Raw genomic sequence first — 19,456 nt, 5'->3', positions numbered from 1 at the left:
GAGTGGCGAGGATATACTTTCTTCAGTGTAAGAAGTACTGCCATGGCTTCCAGAAAGTTGATGTGAAACGTCTTGAAAAGATTGGACCAAGCTCCTTGGACTTTCTTTTGGTGAGAATGACCTCCCCATCCTTCCTTTGAAGCATCTGTATGGATAGTAACTGAAGGGGGAGGTGGCTGAAGTATCGATTTCTTCAACTGCTTGGCTTTGGACCACGGCTTGAGAAGCGTTCGCAGTCGAGTCGGTAGTGGTCTCATCAGATCTCTTTGCGCGTTTGATGCATATTTTCTCCAAACTCCTGTTGCATCCTTTAGCTGTGCTCTTAGCACTGGATCTGTTACCGAAGCAACTGTAGAGAGCCCAGCACTCTCTCCTGTTCACGTCTTGATATCCGTTTGGATTCCGGTAGTCTCTTGACAGATCCTGCTATTTCTTTCCTCTTCTTCACAGGGATGGAAAGCTGATGTGACTCTAAATCCCAGTGGATTCCCAACCACTGAAACTTTTGAGCTGGAGATAGTTGAGACTTTTTGATGTTGCTCTTGAATCCTAGATGTTCCAAGAATTGGATCACTTTCTTGGAAGCTTGCATGCATTCTGTCCTGGATGCTGCCCACACCAGCCAATCGTCCAGGTAGGCCACTACTTGGATCCCCTTTAGGTGTAATTGATGGACGGCTGCGTTCGCAAGCTTCGTGAAAATCCTTAGGGCTATGTTTAGCCCGAATGGCATGGCTCTGAAGGCATAAAGTCTTTCGTTGTAGTTTGAACCCTAGGTAGGAGGAGAGGTGACGATTGATTGGAACGTGCCAATAAGCATCTGACAAGTCTATAGAGACAGTGTATGCCCGTTTGGGCAGTAGAGTCCTTATGTGTTGTAGTGTCAGCATCCTGAACTTGTAGTTCCCTATGAACTTGTTGAGTGGCGACAAGTCCAGAATGACTCTGAGTTTTTCTGAGTCCTTCTTTGGAACACAAAACAGCCTTCCTTGGAACTTGATGGACTTTACTTTTCGGATTACTCTTTTCTCCAAGAGTTCTTGAACATATTCTTCCAGGACGGGGGTAGAGTGTTGGAAGAACTGTGGGAATGGAGGTGGAGTACTGTTCCAGCTCCAACCCAGTGCATTCTTGATTAGGCTGTGGGCCCAGGGATCGAAGGTCCAACGATCCCGAAATAGATGTAATCTCCCTCCTACCGGAAGCATCTCACTTCTATTGCTGTGGACCTGAGGCCTTGCCTCCTTGACCGCGTCCTCCCCTGAATCCTCTTCCCCTTGCAGGGCGTCTAGAGGAACCTCTGGCTGCTCCTCTAGCTTTTGGACGAAAGGTCGTTGTCTGCCTTTCGAACGCTGGGTAGAACACAGGCGACTGTGTCGCCATCGATTGAGGTACCAGCTGGTACGTGGTCGGAGGTTGTGCCACCATCTGAGGCACCGCGGTCGCCGGAAGTTGCTGCTGTTGCTGTCTATAAGGCTTAGCTGGCCGAGAGGATAGCCTAGGCTTCTTTGTCTTCCTCTTAGGTTGGGGACCCTCATCTGGCGAAGACTTTCTCTTAAGAGTTAGGCCCCACTTTTGGAGAAGGTTCCTATTCTCCGTGGCGGCCTTGTCAACCTCCTCTTTGACCACTTCATTAGGGAAGAGGTCCTTACCCCTAGGTTATTGCCTCACCACAGCCGAGGCGAACACGAACTCCCTACAAGCTCTCCTAGCTTTAATGAAACTGTAGAGATCCTTTGTTACCATGGCCAGGTGGGTTTTGGCCACTACCATGCATATGTCATGGTTCTTGGGGTCGCTTGCCATCGTTTCCAGAGTCGTCTGTAAGGACATCGATGCCGCAAGTCTCTCCTTTGTCTCTTGCTCCCTACGCAATAGAAATTCTGACAGCTTTGGAAGGTCCTCACCGAACTGACGTCCGGCAATATCGGCTTCCAACTTCCTGATTGAGAAGGTAAGGTGAACGTCCTTCCAGTCTTTCTGGTCCAAAGGTAAGGTCAGGGACAACGGCTTGCACTCCTCCAAAGAGGGACATGGTTTCCCTGCCTCAACCGCCTTTAAGGCTGCCCTATATCCCTTTTCCATAAAGGGAAAGGCTCTGGTTGGAGAAGCCACAAAGGAGGGATGCTTCTTACTCAAAGCTGGTACCTTTGAGTTCGTGAAGCCCCTCTTTCATTGAGCTCGTTAGTAAAGCCTGTGCCTTACTATGGTCAAAGACTATGACCTCCTTCGGCTCCGTCTCCTCCTTTGAGGCTGGCTCCTTCCTAAGACGGTCATAGCAGTCCGGGTAAGACTCCTTGTTGGGCCAGAATTCCACTTCTTCAAAGGGAATTGAGCCCAACTTCTCTTGATATGACAATCTTCCCAGTTGTCATTAGCATGTGTTCGGCATACCTCCAAGGATTGGCATCCAAGCACAAAGAAAGATCCTTCACGTTGAGCTTCTTCTGCGGCTGACGTGATGCTGCGAGTCTACGCATCTCCAACTTCATTGCAGCTTCCTTTTCATCATTCTTCTTCTGCATTTGTTGAATCATCTCAACAATAGAAGAAGAGTCTTTCCCAGTTCATCTGGGATAGCAGACGATGTTGAGGGAACAGGTTCTGGGGCCGGAACCGATGTAACTGACACCTCGTCGATTTCTTTCTCTTCAGTATCAGGAGCCTGGGTCAGCTCCTCTTCCTGGCCTTCTGCCAGAAGGTCCTTTTCAGTGTACTCAGACACTTCAGACACCCTATCGTCCAGTTGGATGTCTTGTAGGGCATCCGAGACTTCAGAATCTACCGGAATCTGAACTGTCGGGATCTTCGCATGAGGCTGAGAAATCACTGCATTCGCAGATGCCTTAGGAAAAAGGTAGGCCCTCATCTTCTCACTTGGAAGGTAGGGGCCTGAAGTATTCTTCTGAAAACCCCTCACCCAAGTTCGCAACTTTTCCCTAGCTGCATCCCTTGACTCCGCTGACTTAGGGGTGTCAAATGCCTCGGTAATCAGGTTAGAACAAACAGTACATACCTGAGGGTCCCAATACAGGTTAGAACAAACAGTACATACCTGAGGGTCCCAATACCGGATATCACCTTTGGAGACTGCGTATGCTGCGTGCCTCCTGCACAACTCATGTCCGCATTAGTTTTTGCTGCGGACGTTGCAAAACATTCTCCCACACTTCGGATGGTCCTCCTGTAAAGAGAAGAGAATCCATGAGTATCAAGTGAAGACATATCACTGGATTAAACTTATTATTAATATATATAGCTTATAACAGTCAAGCTAGAAAGGAAAGAAGGAAAGACACATACTTGTATTTCCTGCCCAGCCAATTGCTGTAACCTCCCAAGATATTAAAACTAAGGTTAATTCTCATTCCAGAATAACCTTCATCATATTTTCCTAAAAGGAAATTTAGGTGTAGGTCACACCTTGGTATAAAGTTTTAATATACGGGATAATAATTAATAAAGAAAGAACTCACTTTCTTTATACTGTACGGTTTCAACAAAAGGCTGTACAAGATAACACCAAGTATGTTGGAAAAACTTTAGTGTTACAATATACTCTATACTGTAGTTTTCTCAATGCAGTATATAGTATACTGTAAAAATACTGGCTACTGTATATCATATAATGTCATGCCGGTCGGCACGTTCCTGGGTATAGTTCGAAGGTGTGTTACCTTTAAACTATTGGGCGGCAGATTGCTGGTTTCTGTGTGTGTGCCGGCCGGCAACCGAAAATGGCTGCCGGCCGCTAATCGTAGTGGCCGGCAGGTCTTATGGTGTGCTTCCGTTGCCGGCCAGCAATGGTAGGCGATACCTGTGCCGGCCAGCAGTAATTAAGAACCAGAGAACTTCCACCCGCCCGGCTGCCGGCCGCTAAGCCGGCAGCCGGGCTAGGGGTACAATACACTAACAAGAGAAACAGTATGGATGTAAGGCTATAAGGTAGCACTGCCTTACAGCCTTCCATCCACAAAGAGTGAACATATGGAAAGGGAGAATGTAACATTCAGGCTTCCTTCTATCCATAGCCTGCTGGGCTCTATCGACAGAAATGGATGGTAGACCAAGGGAGGTCTAGGGTTCACTCTGCAGAAGTTAGGCCTCTGCCAGCCGGCACGTTTTTGCCGGCCGGCAGAGGACTGAGCCAGTCCCACATCCTAACCTACACTAGGTACAGATGTAAAACGACGGCCAAGAGTTGTAATGGCTAGGCCATCACTAAGGACAGAGCGGGAAGGGGGATAAGGGTCCTGCAAACTTCGTTATAGTATGAGATTTACCCCAACGGCTAAGAAAGCTCATCCTAGCCTAGGGTTTATCTATCAAGGAGGGAAGTCGGCAATACTTGCCACCTTCCTCAATACCAGAACAAAGTTTGATGTTGTTATTTCACTAGGCAATGGAGAATCTCATTCTCCAGCCCTAGAATAACAACACTGGATTAGTCTGCTAGACCACTAGTAGAAGGAATCATCTCGTACAGAAACCTTCGGATGTGATCTAGGGAGGCTAAGCCTCCTGTGTCTGCACCTAACCTAGCAAAGGAATCTCATTCTCCATGCCAGAAAGATACTGACCCCAGACTAATTACAGATGTTCTGCCCGAACCCAAAACCAGTCACTCTGGTTACAGGATCAGGACAGAAACACCCTAGTATAGTTATACCTGAATACTATTCAGTTAAAACCACTAGGATTAAGCCTAAGGCTTAACTCAGATAGAAAAAGGGATTGAACTTAGTCTCCAGAGGAGAGAAGAACAACTGGGATGTGTGCGAAAGTATACTAAAGCCCCATAGGCTACTAGCCTAGGCACGGTAAGAATCGATTACCTAAATCACCGAAACTCTCTCGTTTACAATCTTGGAAGATAAATATTCAACAATATCTTACATGTATAAATGTGCCTATAGCTTCAATAAATTTATAACATTCGGAAATCTGTATATCATGCATGAAAGTACTAGAGCCAAACGCCTAGGCTACGAAGCCTACCGTAGGCCAGGATTGGTTACCTAAATCGCCGAAACTGAATTTACTAACGGCATCATATAAAGAATTCCCATTAGGAAAGCTAAATAGCTAGATTTATTAAAGCATAATGACTGGGAACGTCGCTCTGGCTAACGGCTCATGCATAGCGAGCGACAGCGTCCAGGACGCCTCCGGTAGGCAACAGCTCTTGTTTACGTTAATACGTATCACTTTTGATTTAATTCAAAACGACAAGAGCTTACATTTATACACAGTAAAGATAATACTCAACTTTCCAGAGGCAGAAGAGGCTGGAGAAAGCATCATAATGTTGAATGTTGAAATAAATCCAAGAATATGAGAGAATCACAAGGGAAACACAGTAGTAGAGCTACGCGATAAGGAATAAGGATGGCGCCGTCGGTGACGTCATGTACACACTCGAAGAGAGATAGGAGAAGTACCTTATTAACGGCTCTCCTTTCATTCTCGTTTTTTGTTTTCTTGCCACTTTTTTCAGTACAGTACCTGTATACTGTATGGACTTTGAGCGTCTTCGCTCATATACTGGATGGAAATCATCCAGAGTGTTCTACAAACACTATGCTAAGCAAGTCCATGAACTGAAGCATTATGTGGTGGCAGCAGGTAGTGTATTAAAACCTGTCATTTAATTACTGCGATGAACAGTTAATTGATTGGGACTATCAGTTAAAGGAGAAAAGGTGTCAACACTTCTAGTGTGATACCCTTTAAATGAGTGTTACCATGGTGACACTAAATCTGTTCAAAATCTCAGGTGTAGAATTATACAGATAACACTTGTGCCATGTGTACATAGTACAAAGTGTTGATAGGATACAATATTTACAGAAATTATAAAAGGAAAAATTTATTAAAAAAATATTTTCAGTCTTAGAGTGGCACTCATCATTTCTTCCCTTTCAAAAGGGAAAATAATTTCTGTATACGTTGCATGTATAATTTTTTATCACGTTACATTCGTTTCACTTGTTATTTCATTTAGTCATTTATTAGAAATAAATGGCTATTAGAATGTAATTGCGTCCTAATTCGCCCGGCAATTTGCATAGAGTTCTTTGACTTACTCATGTAAGTAAACCTCATATCATTGTATGCTTACAAACAATGGATATAATGGACACTGATATTGTTCCAACAATACATACAAACCGTGAAACCGTTTGTATACCCAGTGAATACTTATGTTTGTTCATACAATATATGCTAATCTAGAGGCCCCTTTTCTATTGTGTAGTATGACTCTTCCTTGTAGGGGGCAGGAAGCACTAACATGGTTTAAGATTAGTGATAATGACGGATAACGGTAACGTCATTTGTCTCAAATGGTCCAGATGACCATAGAAAAAATTGTTCCAAGGTTAAGGCACTGATGAAAATCCACAGATACAGTAATGCTCTGGTATGCTTCCATCAGGACGACATGGCTTAAGCCAAAAAAACGGATTTTGAGCGAAGCGAAAAATGACAAATTTCGTAGATAATTTGTATTTTTCCTACCATACAAACCTTAGCTATTTACATGGGGTATTATTTTGGCGGAGCTGAAATGACGAGCCATTAAATTTTAACGAGGGTTAACTACCCCCTCGCTAATTAGCGGTGGGTAGGGAAGGGGTAGCTAGCTAACCCTCCCCCCCTCACACACTGTGAATAGCTCCATTCACTTAAAGGTAGGACTTGACTTGGGGGTCAGGGCTGGCGGGTAACATTTGCGTAAATAGCTAAGGTTTGTATGGTAGGAAAAATACAAATTACAGAATCTACGAAATTTGTCATTCGTTCCGTAACCTAATACAAACCACGCTATTTACATGGGGTGACTTACCCTTAGGAATGGCGGAAAGTCCCCAGCCTTCTGGCTTCGGCTTTACCCGGGGACTCCAATTCCGAGTTGTAGAACTCAAGGAACGGGAGCCCCTAACCCTCACACGTTGTCATGTTTGACCATCGTGCGGCCTACCAGGATGTGTGTGAAGGAGAATAACGTGACTCATCCTAGGAAGTTGACCTGGAGTTCTTATGTGGAACTCTAGGCTAGGACGTTCCCAATACCACCTCGTCAGGGTATGGGAGACGCGACAGTATTAAGGCTAATACTAGGAGCACAAGGAAGCATGTTTTACCTGCAGAGGTTGAAGACAGCTGCGCAAAGACCTGGATGCTGCTATCCCCAAGAGAGGGGAGAATGAAGAAAGAAGTAAGGGCCAGACATACTCTTTCAAACACGCAGACTAAAACCGGGTAACAATGCCCTCAACCTTCTGCTACTTGTCCAATAAGGAGCCTGAGGTTAGACCAGCTGTTGTGCAGCCACCACAGGACCGATAGAAAACGTATCCAGGTTCCTGTGGGTCACATCTTGCAGGTAGTGGGCTGTGAACGTCGTCTGACATTTCCAGACCCCAGCTTGTATAACCTGCGTCACAGAGAAGTTTCTCTTGAAGGCCAGGGAAGTAGCAACACCCCTGACGTCGTGAGCTCTGGGACGACGTGATGCAGGAGAGTCGGGATTCAAGGTGCTGCTTATCACCTTGCGAATCCATGAAGAGATGGAGTTCTTGGTGACCCTCCTCTTTGTCCTCCCTGTGCTCACAAACAAAGCTTGCACATGAGGACGGGCTGCAGCTGTTCTTTTGAGGTAGCGCCTCAGACTCCTGACTGGGCACAGTAACAGATGGTCTGGGTCATTTATTACAGAACGTAGACTCGTTACCCTGAAGGGGTCGAATCTTGGATCCGACACCCCAGGGTTTTGAGTCTTAGCAATGAACTCAGGGACGAACCTGAACGTTACCTCCCCCCATCCCCTTGAATGGGCAACGTCGTAGGAGAGACCATGAAGTTTACTTACTCGTTTGGCCGAGGCCAACGCGAGTAGGAACACCGTCTTCCACGTTAGGTGGCGATCAGACGCCTGGCGTAATGGTTCAAAGGGAGCTCTTTTCAGAGCCCTGAGCACTTGAACCACGTTCCAAGGAGGGGGTCTGACTTCCGACTGGGGGCAAGTAAGCTCGTAGTTGCGTATGAGTAGAGAAAGTTCCAACGAAGAGGAAATATCCACTCCTTTCAGCCTGAAGGCTAAGCATGAGGCTGAGCGATAGCCTTTCACCGCCGAGACCGAAAGGCGCATTTCCTCCCGAAGATTGACAAGGAACTCCGCTATTGTTGGAATAGTGGCATCGAGCGGAGAGAAACCCCTTCCACGACACCAACCACAAAAGACTTTCCACTTCGCCTGGTAGACGCTGGCAGAGGATTCTCGCAGGTGCCGAGACATCCTGTCCGCAACCTGTTGAGAAAATCCTCTCTCCGTGAGGAGTCGCTGGATAGTCTCCAGTTGTGAAGCCGAAGCGAAGCTACGGCCTTGTGGAAGATGTTGCAATGTGGTTGTCTGAGTAGCTCGTGACGTGGAGGGAGTTCTCTTGGGGGTTCCGTTAGGAGTTGCAGAAGATCAGGGAATCCGCATGATGCCATAGCGGAGCTATGAGAGTCATGGAGAGGTTGACCGATAGGTTGGCCTTGTTGAGCACCCTTCTCATCAGACAAAAAGGTGGGAAGGCGTAAACGTCCATGTTGTCCCACCTGTGTTGAAATGCATCCTGCCAGAAAGCCTTGGGGTCCGGGACTGGAGAGCAGTAAAGGGGCAGTCTGAAATTCAAGGCTGTCGCAAACAGGTCTACAGTCAGAGAACCCCACAAAGTCAGGACTTTGTTGGCTATCTGAGGATTCAAAGACCACTCGGTACTCACTATCTGCGTCACCCTGCTGAGGCTGTCGGCGAGGACATTCCTCTTGCCAGGAATGAAGCGAGCTGACAGTGAGATCGAGCGGGTTTCGGACCATCTCAGAATCTCTACTGCAAGATGGGATAGCTGTTGCGAGAGGGTACCTCCCTGCTTGTTGATATAAGCCACTACTGTGGTGTTGTCGCTCATCACCACCACGGAGTGGCCCGCCAGGGTTTGTTGGTACTGTGGAAGAGCCAGAAAAACGGCCTTCAATTCTGGCAGGTTGATGTGGAGGCACCTTTCCGATTCTGACCAAAGGCCTGAGGCTCTTTGGTTCAGAATGTGCCCCCCCCCTCCCCCCCTTGATTTGACGCATCCGTAAACAGAGTCAAATCTGGGGGGAGGACGAGGAGATCTGCTCCCTTCCGTAGGTTCTCGTCGTCCAGCCACCATCGAAGATCCGCCCGTTCTGAAGGTCCTATGGGAACTAGGAAGTCCGGGGAATCGTTTCCCTGATTCCATCGTGACTTCAGCCGCCACTGAAGGGATCTCATCCTGAGGCGGCCGTTTGGAACAAGACGAACCAAAGATGATAGATGGCCTAAGAGACGTAACCACAGTTGGGCCGGAAGCTCTCCTCATCTGAGGAAAGGTTCTGCCACCTTCCTCAGCCTTGCTATCCTTTCGTCTGATGGAAAGGCTTTGTGGAGAATCGTGTCTAGTTTCATGCCTAGGTATACCAGTTTCTTCGTAGGGCCCAGAGAGGACTTCTCGAGATTTACCAAGATCCCAAGATCTTGGCAAACTTCCAGAAGCCTGTCTCGGTGTCGCAGAAGGGTCGACTCCGAGTCTGCCAGGATTAGCCAGTCGTCCAGATAACGAAGGAGACGGATGCCGTTCCTGTGAGCCCACGACGAGATCAGAGTGAACACGGTGAACACCTGGGGTGCCGTGGAGAGACCGAAACACAGCACCTTGAACTGGTAGGTCTTGCCGTCTAGGCCGAATCTTAAGTACTTCCTGGAAGATGGATGGATGGGGATCTGGAAGTACGCGTCCTTCAAATCCAGAGTGCACATAAAGTCTTGTGGTCTCACTGCAAGTCTGACCATGTCCGCTGTCTCCATACTGAAACGAGTTTGTACGACAAACTTGTTCAGTGCTGAGAGGTCGATGACCGGTTTCCAGCCTCCAGACGCCTTCTTTACAAGAAAGAGTCGACTGAAGAAGCCTGGGGAGCCGTCGTCGACCTCCTGGAGAGCATCCTTCTTGAGCATGGTCTCGACTTCTGCCCGGAGGGCCAACCCCTTTGCCGATCCCAAGGCATAGGAGTTCAACGACACTGGATTCGCTGTCAGGGGAGGTAGAGATGTTGTGAACGGGACGCGATACCCTTGACCGATCACAGAGACCATCCAAGGGTCGGCCCCGAGTTGCTGCCACCTCTGCACGCAACTTTTTAGGCATCCCCCCACAGGTGGACACTCGGGGGGACTGCCACTTCTAGTGTTTGCGACCTTTGCCGCTTCCTCTAGGAGTTCTACCTCCCTTAGAGGACTTGCCGCGTTTCTTGTCTTTCGGCTGAAAGGACTGCGGCTTAGACACGCTTGCCTTAGCTGCCGGAGCCTGCTTAGGTGTCCTGCGAGGCTGCTGTTGACGTTGTTGTTGAGGGGCTGGAGGTTTATAGGGCCGAGATGTCAGGGCCCTTTGGAGGAGAGAGTCCTGGTTCGACCTCCTCCACCTCTCAGCCGACTGCTCCATGTCACGAGGCTCCAGTAACTCCCCTCCAAAAATAGAGGAGTGCCTGAGCCTGCTGACGTCTGCAGTGGGGATCTTCGGATGGAACCTCTCGGACACTGAATCGCGTCTTTTGAGGATCAAGTTGGCCCACAGGTTAGTGACCTGGTGGGCTAGAAACTCAATAGAGCGAGTGCCCGAGAGGAGGAAGGTCTCCAAAGCTTTCCTATTGCTCTCCTTGGACAGATCCTCAGATCACAATAGGATGCCCAGAGACCCAAGCCAGAGATCAAGCCACGAAGTTGCCTGCATGGCACTCTTCGCGACTTTTTCCAGGTTTTGGGTCTCTGACGCCGCAAACGTCCCCTGCCGGGTAGAGAGCTTCTCGAAAGGAGCTCCCTTCGCTAGTTCTTCCACGGAATGATGGAGTGGAAGAGACATGCAAGATTCCCCGTCGATCTCGAAATACCTCCTCTGTTGGACTAGAGGAGGTGGGAGGAGTCTGAACCCGGCAGAAGAACGTCCTGAGGAGGCCAGACCGGAGAGTTGAGCTTTGACCTTGTCCCTGGCGCCTTTCACCCCTTTAGACCAGGGCAAAGCCGCACTAGTCTTGGGGGGCTTCTGGACACCAAAGACCTCGTCAAGCATGGTGTCTTTCCCCTCGCGAGGGGCTGTCTCCGGGTCCTTGATTTTGTTGAGCTCCCTCATCAATCCAAGGACCTGCCAGAACGCATTTTCTGACTCGCTGTGCTCTCCTCTTGGTGGACTGGCAGCTAAGTCTCCCATCCCCAAGAGGTCTTCTTGGGGAGAAACGTGGAGGTCCTCCCTAGGGATTGCTGGCTCTTGACGAATCCTCGATGAAGATTTTGGAACAGTCTTGGTGTCCTTCGATTCCCTCCTGGGAGGAAAGTAGGACTACAACACAGACGCCCGAGGAGGAACCTCCTCCCGTGCAACCCCTCCTCTATCCGGAGAAAATTCTCCCCTTGGTGCCAAGGGAGAATTCTCCGAGTTACAGGAATCCCCTGAGGACGAGATAAACTCATCTACAGGAGGGGGTGGAGCTGCAGAGGTTGGAGAAGGAGAAGGGGTCCGCCTGATGGGGTTCCTGGAGACCAGCTTTTCCCGGGGAGGAGTCACCACGAAGCCCACTCCTTTCCTTTTCTTCAACGGTGGAGAACCCGTCACAGGGTCCTGTCCCTGATCAGTGCTGGAAGGCTTAATAGCCTGGACCACAGCGTTGATCATGTGGCGGAACCATGGTAGACGGGTAACTGACGCTGTGTCAGCAAATCCCCGCTGGAGAAAAGGGGATCTCGCGACCCTTAGGAGTGGACACCACGGGGCCTTCCTGAAAAGAAAAAGATGATTGCCTAGACCTCTCTGCCGATCTTTCTTGTTCTGCCGTTGTCCTCCTCTTGCGCGGAGGTGAATCCTGGGAACGCCTCCCAGGAGGAGCGTCCTGCTGAGGATCCTTGCGATCCGTATGACCCACACAGGCAGGAGCGATGCCACGCCCGGGAGAGCTCGTGAAAAAAGTTTCGCTCGCGGGCGAGCGACCTGTGGGTGAGCGTTCGCGCGTAGGAGAATGGCGGCCATAGGACCGCGAATGATGGCGCGCAGGTGATTGGTGCGCAGGTGAACGCGCGTGGGAGCGCGCAGGAGGGTATGCACGAGGTCGAGTAGGAGAGCGTGCATATGAACGCGTAGGAGAACGTTCCAGAAAATGAGCTGGCGAGTGGCCGCGCGACCTCTTAGGAGAGCGCTGGTGATGGTGGGAGGGAGAGAGATGTCTCCTAGAAGACTTGATCTCCCTCAACTGGTGGCGCGCAGATCTGTCAGTGATTGGGGCGCATGAAGGAGAGGCCCCTTCTTTAGAGCCTGCAGGCCCCACAGCGTGTTGGCGTGAAGGGCGAGCTGTAGGAGATCGTGGGCGTGTGTGCGCCAAACTTAAGAGGTGCTCAGAAATCGAAGGCCGCACAGGGGCAACTGGAAGTGCAGGAATCGAGGAGTGAGGCAAAGGTGATCCCTTGCGAGCGTCTGAATCAGAAGATCTTGAGGGCGCTGGCGAGCGTGGGCGAGCAGGGCGTGCAACAGGCACAGGCACTAGTGCGTGCTTGCACGCGCGCGCAGGAGAGTGATGGTGCGCAGTGCGCCCATCAGGAAGTTGTTGCTTCTCAGGCTGGGGGCTCCCTAAGGAGAGCTGGCGAGCAGGAGATCGCTGGTGCGTTGGAAGGCGTTGCACCTTCTCTGGATGTCCAGGAGAACGCTGGCGCGCAGGAGATCGCTGGCTCGTTGGGGAGCGTTGGTTCTTCACAGGCTGAAGAGCGCGCCCAGAAAGGCGCTGGCGAGCAGGAGATCACTGGCGCGTTGGGGAGCATTGATCATCCTCAAGATGAAGAGCTGGCGAGCAGGAGAGCGCCGGCGCACAGGAGATCGCTGGCGAACAGGAGATCGTTGACGAGTAGGTGACGAAAATGACCTACGCTCAACTGCACGCAAGCGCGCAGGTGCGCGCACGGGCCAGGGACTTAACCCCAGAGTCCTTTACCCTCGAAGGAGATGGTGCGTGTAGGATTACAGGTGACGGCAGCACTGAAGATCTGGCAGGAGTAGGGGATCGTGAACGATCCGCAGAGAGGTCAAGGGATGTTGTATGTATGACCTTCTCCTGACGAGGTAGTTCCTCCGCAGGGGGAGGAGAAGGACACCCAAAGAGGTGCCTCTTCACCCCTTTATAGGGAGAAGGGAGCCCCCTCTCTCGAAGAGGCCTACGGGCCTTACGTCGAATGCGACCCCTGGGAAAGGAGTCAGGGTCATCGGTCCTTCGAAGAGGTGTCTCTGAAAGCGCGCTACCCCGGGGAGGAGACGAGCTCGCAGGAGAGACCGGAGGACCCACCCTTCCCTCCGAAGGCTGCGCGGAAGGGAGAGGTGAGTCTTCAGCAACATCCGAGGAAGCAGGATCAAGGATTTGACTTGACACGTCAGAAGGGACAGACAAAACAGCGTTGACAATGTCCGAAGGATAAACCTCCGGAATTACCGGCGACTGTTTGACTGCAGCCCCCAGCTGCAACAAGTCAAACAGGTCTTCCTTGGAGGGAGTGCCCTTAAGCCCCAAGGAAGCCCAAAGCTGAAATAAACCATGGTTAGATACCGTACAGTCAAATTCATCAAAATATAAAATATCCTCCCCCGGGGGAGGATAGGGAACAACCTCGCTAAGGGAGGCCACGCCCTCTCCACCACCCCGAGGTTGGCAAAAACCACTAGGGCCTGCGATCTCACTCGGCGGTTTCACAGGTGAAGCCGGATGAGGGAGACCTTCGGAGGAGGTTCGGGCGGTGCAAGGAGAGTCCTTAGAGACTTCCTTCTTCAAAGTCACCTTCGAAGGAGATCGGTCTCTCTTGGGCTTCTTCTTGCGCCTACGGCCAAACTTCTCCCACTGGGAGGCAGACCACTCCCTGCACTCACTGCACACATTTTCCTTGTCATACCGTTGACCTCGGCAATGGGGGCAAAGGGCGTGAGGATCCGTATCCAAAGAGGACATAAAAGTCCCGCACGGACGATTAGGAAGTCCAGGGCAAGTACGCATTGTTAGAGTCGAGGCCAACTTCACACACAAACTGGTTAAAGAGAAAGCAGATAATTAAAGGCTGTCAAGCGAGGGTGAGAGCAGAAACGTCTGATCATCACCCGAGCCAAAAGTGAATTGAGCTATTCACAGTGTGTGAGGGGGGGAGGGGTAGCTAGCTACCCCTTCCCTACCCCCCGCTAATTAGCGAGGGGGTAGTTAACCCCTGTTAAAATTTAATGGCTCATCATTTCAGCTCCGCCAAAATAATACCCCATGTAAATAGCGTGGTTTGTATTAGGTTACGGAACAAATCTATTTTTGGGTGAGATAGCTCCATCGTCCTGATGGACCCACCCTCCTTTTCTATAGAAAAGGTCTTCGCAGAATCCCTCCCAAAACTACTATATCTGTAGAACCATGCTCAACGCTACAAGGAATGTCCGCCATCTCGATACTCAATAGTAGTATGGGAAGTAGGGTAACCTTGATACGGCTCCCCTTCTATTTTTGCCATTTTCCCCCTCGAAGCGTAAGCGCTATTCGGGGTGAAGATTGCTATGTGGCGTGTCAAGAATACGTCCCTGATATTATGCGATATCTTTGAGAGAAATTTAAGGATATTCGCGCCAGAAGTTAGAATTCTGGAGACCTAAAGGTAAATTCTCTAGGAATATCACTGTACAGTAGTACATATATCCCTTAGGAAGCTACTATTAGGAACCTTCCATCAGGACGACATGGCTATCTCACTCAAAAATAGATTTTTCGCTTCGTTCAAAATCCGTTTTTTTTTCCTTACCTGTCTCTCCTAGAACTTGATGGCTTCCTTCGAATTTTAATTTTCATTGTGTATAGCTTGATGCTACCACCAAACATCCATCTCTGTATCTCTTCCCTGATGCAATACTGCAAGCTTCAGCTACCTTGTGTATGCCTTTTTCATTCACCATCATATACAGTATGTATTTGAATAAGGTGGCATACTTTGATACTAGAATTTTAATTTGCAAACATTTTCTATTAGCCTGTACAATATATCAACAAGGTAGCATAATTTGATATTCTTATTTATGGGTATGATTATAATATTAAAATTATCAGTAGAATTGTAATTTTCATATGGATTAAACTTTCAGATCATGCCTCGGAAATGCATTATGTGTGGGGCACCTCAGAGTTTCCACTTGGCAGTGTTTTCTTTTCCAAAGTCTCATCATGAGAGAGCATTATGGATTGACGCTGTCCAGAAAGTAATACCAAACTTCAGTGATCCCGAGGTATTTTTATAAAAAGAATTTACTACAGTATTACTATACTCGTACTTTATGTATACAGTATACTGTATCATCATAGTTCATATCATGTGTTAAGTAGTTTTAGTACAGTAGCTATATATTTTGGAAAAGTGGTCGTCAGGAAAACAAACTATTGAATTACATGCTGTAGTCCTTAACTTTCAACTTGTTATAAAATAAAAATAGTTTAACGGACATTCTATATACAGTACTTTTAGCCTGTACTTTAAAGAATCATTGGTGTTAAGGTGTCATTTGTTTCAATGAATGATATATTGCTTCCATACTCTGCTTCAGAATTCAGATCCTTCTTACATGAACAAGTTTTTTTTCCTGATCCTATCCTAGGAATGCTATCAGGAACTGGACATGCTGTATTTTTGTTATGTTACTCTTTGTAAAGCAGTATTCTATTCAGATATATCATATAAACATTGGTGATAAAGTTTTTTTTTTACTAATAGATCAAGGTCAAATGTTACTCCACTTATGTTGGAGGGTAATAAGAGGGGAAGGATGACAGTTGGTAATTGGAGGGTACAGTGATGATTGTGGACCAGTATTTTTACGAATAGAACTTACCTGGCAGTTATATATATATATAGAAGATCATCTCTGCCGAACGACACAGACTATAGCTATATATATATAGCTATAGTCTCTGTTGTCCGGCAGTTTTTCAAAACTCGCGGCAAACGCCGAGTGGTGGTTGTCCGGTTGGGTGGTTAACAACCCTTACAGGGTGGTACTTGGAATCATTCCCGTTTTCTGCTGGTTGGACTGACAACATCGTTATTGGTCCGCCATTGGAGTTTTTCGCTCGTTTTCCCTGTGTCGCTGTATTGGACTTATTTTTAGTGACGTATACTGACCTGTGGATTGGCAATCGCTTTTGTGATTTATTATTTTGACTTTTTTTTGAGTACGATGTCTGATAAACTACATTTTCAAGTTTGTGTGAATGAGGAATGCAAGGTGAGGTTACCAAAAGGTTTGGTGGACCCTCACACTGTTTGTTTGGGGTGCAGGGGTTTTGAGTGTGCCCTGGATAAAAGGTGCAAAGAATGTGAGGTTTTGGACGAAAAGAAATGGTTGGAAATGAAACGCTTTGTGCATAATTTAGAATTAGATAAAGTCAGGAGGGCTTCTAAATCCAATTCTGCTAGTGATGTTAGCCTAGACATTTCTTTTGACCCCTCAAATTCCTAAATCTTCTGTAGAAGTTGAACCTTCTCCTGAGGTAGTAGCCCCTGCTCCTTCTACAGGAACGGTAACTGTGGATGATCCTCGGTACGCCAGGATGGCGGCTGAGATGAAGGCTCTTAAGGACCAGCTTGCAGCCTTGAAAGGTAAGAGTGCAAGTGAAATTAGTGCTTGTGAAAGTGCAGTGGCGGTGGCGACTGATCGAACCTGTCACACCCCTAAGTCTAGACCTCTACCAAGTTCCAGGACCAAGGGAGAAGGTACGTTGACGGCCGCAAGGGAGTGAGAGGTACGTATCCTCGGTCAGCCGTCGCCTCAAGCCGTCCTATTGCTATTTCCCAGGCTGCTCATGACCGCCACGGAAAAGGCGTGTCAGAAGTGATAGTGTCTTCCCCGAGCCCCTCTCCTAGACGCAGATGGCAGTTGGCAGTATGAGGCTTCGAGGCCGACCAAGAGAAGGTGGATACAGCAAGCTGACCAGACCCGTTCTCGCTCTCCCCTTTCAAGTAGCCCGGAACTTTTTCCTTCCGACGATGACTGGATTGCCTCTCCAGCGAAAAGGTCTAAACCTAGATCGGACGTTTTTCCGCAAGACGACGGAAGGAAGGAGAGATCTCCTCTTCCTTCAGGTTACGGGGGACCCTTGAGAGAACCTTCTTCTGCTACCAGCGTGATTCGGCAGCCTTTGCCTTCGGAATTGCGAAACCCAACAGCGGTTGCGAAATCTTTCATGACTGTTATGCAAGAACAACTGGTGTCACTTGTTCAGGCTTTTAGCACCCCCCCCCCAGTCGGGCAGGCGTAAGGACGACTAATTACCAGTGAAGAAATCGGCTAGTAAGAGGGAACGGAGTTCCTCTCCCTTGCAGGACGACAGACAGCACCGTTCTCTCGGTGAGGGAAGGATACGTCACTCCTCTCCCAGGGAAACGCGCCACGATTCGTCAAGCGCTCGACGCCGCGTTTCTCCTTCCTCTAGACGACGACAGGACGCTTACGACTCTCGTCGTCAGGACGCTTCCGTCTCCCGCTCGTGATGTCAGGACGCATCCAGCCTGCCTCTCCAGGACACTTCCATCTCACGACGTCAGGACGCAATCAGCTCTCGACACAAGGATGCATCCAGCTCTCTACATCAGGACGCATCCTCCTCTAGACACAAGAATGCTTCTAGTGCTCAACGCCAGGACGTCACCAGCGCGCGGCGTCAGGACGCACGCGTTTCCCGATGTCAGGACGCATCCAGTCCTCGCCGACAGGACGCATCCGTCGATCTGCTTTACTCCTCGGATGCAGGTGAACAGCTGGAAGGAAGTGATCCTTATGCACGCCGGATTGAAAGTAATTAGGATGTTAAAGGAACCTCTGACTTAGTTCCTTCAGCCCAAAGGGAGACAGAGTTGGAAGGAATGCAAGACTTGGAGGATATTTCGGAGGACGAAGTTAAACCTGCTAATGCGGCTGCTGACTATAAGGTTCTCTCTCGCTCCCTCCTTGAGCTGTATGGAGAGGAGTTTAAACCTGCTGCCCCTCGTAGCAGGGGCAGTTCAGCAGGAAGACGTCGAAGAAGCAGTCAGCTTTCATCGCAAAGAAGGCTCTCACTAGGATCGATGACTGGCTGAAGGAGCGTAGGCAAGCAGTGAAGACCACCTTCTCGTTTCCACCAGCTTGACTTGCATCTGAGGCGGGCATGTGGTATGAGACTAGAGAAGCTCTTGGCCTGGGAGTACCTGCCTCCTCCCAGGGGGACTTCTCCGGCATCGTAGATTCATCCAGAAGACATGCTCTTAACTCTGCTAAGGTGATGGGGTCTATGTCAGAGCTAGACCACCTCGTCAAGGGAATCTTCCGATCCTTCGATGTGTTCAGCTTTTTAGACTGGGCTCTTGGTACACTAGCCAGGAAAACAGAACTCTTACAAGCCACAGAAGACCTAACCAGTATTATGGCCTGTATGGATAAGGCTCTTAGAGATGGGGCAAACGAGTTGGCTTCCCTGTTCTCTGTGGGAGTTGTAAAGAAGAGGGCTCTATTATGTTCCTTCACGACCAGAGAGGTTACGGTCGCGCAGAAGGCGGAGCTCCTATATGCCACTCTCTCGGAACATCTTTTTCCTGAGTCCCTAGTCAGGGACATTACCCTTTCGCTGGCGCAAAAGGCTACGCAAGACCTACTGTCGCGCTCCGCAAGGAAGGCTTTACCGGTGATTCCGTCATCCTTGAAGAAGGAGAGGAAAGTTCAGCAGCCCTTTCGGGGTAGAGCTCCTACTAGGACGGAGTTCAGAGGAAGAAGGCAGGAGACGGGCAGTAGAGCGAAGAGAGGGTCGTTCAGGGCCCGCGCCTGGAAATGAAGCACAAGTCCTCCAGACAGCGGTAGGAGCAAGGCTGTCACACTTTGGCATGCCTGGAAGGAAAGAGGGGCGGACGCCTTGTCCCTCTCGGTCATCAGAGGGGGGTACAAGATCCCCCTCTTGAAGAAGCCTCTGCTTTCAAGAACACCTCTAGCCTTAGTGGCGCAGTACTCGAACGCTGTGAAACAAGGGGCGCTACTGCAACTGGTGAACCAGATGCTGGAAAGGGAGCGATAGAACCGGTCCTGGAACTAACTTCCCCAGGGTTCTACAATCGCCTGTTTCTGGTGCCCAAGAGCTCGGGTGGATGGAGACCTGTTCTAGATGTCAGCGCACTGAACGTCTTTGTAGAAAAGACAAAGTTTACCATGGAGACGACTCAGTCGATGTTGGCAGCGGTCCATCCAGGGGACTGGATGGTGTCTCTGGACTTACAGGACGCTTACTTTCATATCCGCATCCATCCGACTTCAAGGAAGTTCCTAAGATTCGTAGTCCTGGGCAAGTGCTTCCAATTCAAGGCCCTTTGTTTCGGCCTCAA

General features: G+C 49.2%; 2 protein-coding genes across 16 annotated transcripts in view; one reads left to right on the top strand and one right to left on the bottom strand.

Annotated features, from left to right (window-relative positions):
• LOC137616392 (defense protein l(2)34Fc-like) overlaps nucleotides 1-19,456 on the bottom strand; it is a 1,552,671-nt gene that overhangs the window by 320,967 nt on the left and 1,212,248 nt on the right. The gene's annotated exons all lie outside the window — the stretch shown is intronic.
• The window catches only part of LOC137616388 (uncharacterized), an 87,606-nt gene that overhangs the window by 31,404 nt on the left and 36,746 nt on the right, over nucleotides 1-19,456 (top strand). For 2 of the 3 annotated variants that reach the window (XM_068346090.1, XM_068346089.1), the window contains exon 2: nucleotides 15,204-15,344. The exons of the other annotated variant lie outside the window; for it this stretch is intronic. In XM_068346090.1, coding sequence (XP_068202191.1) covers nucleotides 15,207-15,344 — 138 coding nt within the window. In that variant the 5' untranslated portion in view covers nucleotides 15,204-15,206. The remainder of the gene's footprint in view (nucleotides 1-15,203; nucleotides 15,345-19,456) is intronic. 3 annotated transcript variants of the gene reach the window in all.

The sequence above is a fragment of the Palaemon carinicauda genome, chromosome 22 (assembly GCF_036898095.1).
Source record: "Palaemon carinicauda isolate YSFRI2023 chromosome 22, ASM3689809v2, whole genome shotgun sequence".
Lineage (NCBI taxonomy): Eukaryota > Metazoa > Arthropoda > Malacostraca > Decapoda > Palaemonidae > Palaemon > Palaemon carinicauda.
Note: the sequence above shows the minus strand (reverse complement) of the source record. Positions and strands in the feature narration are given on the sequence as shown.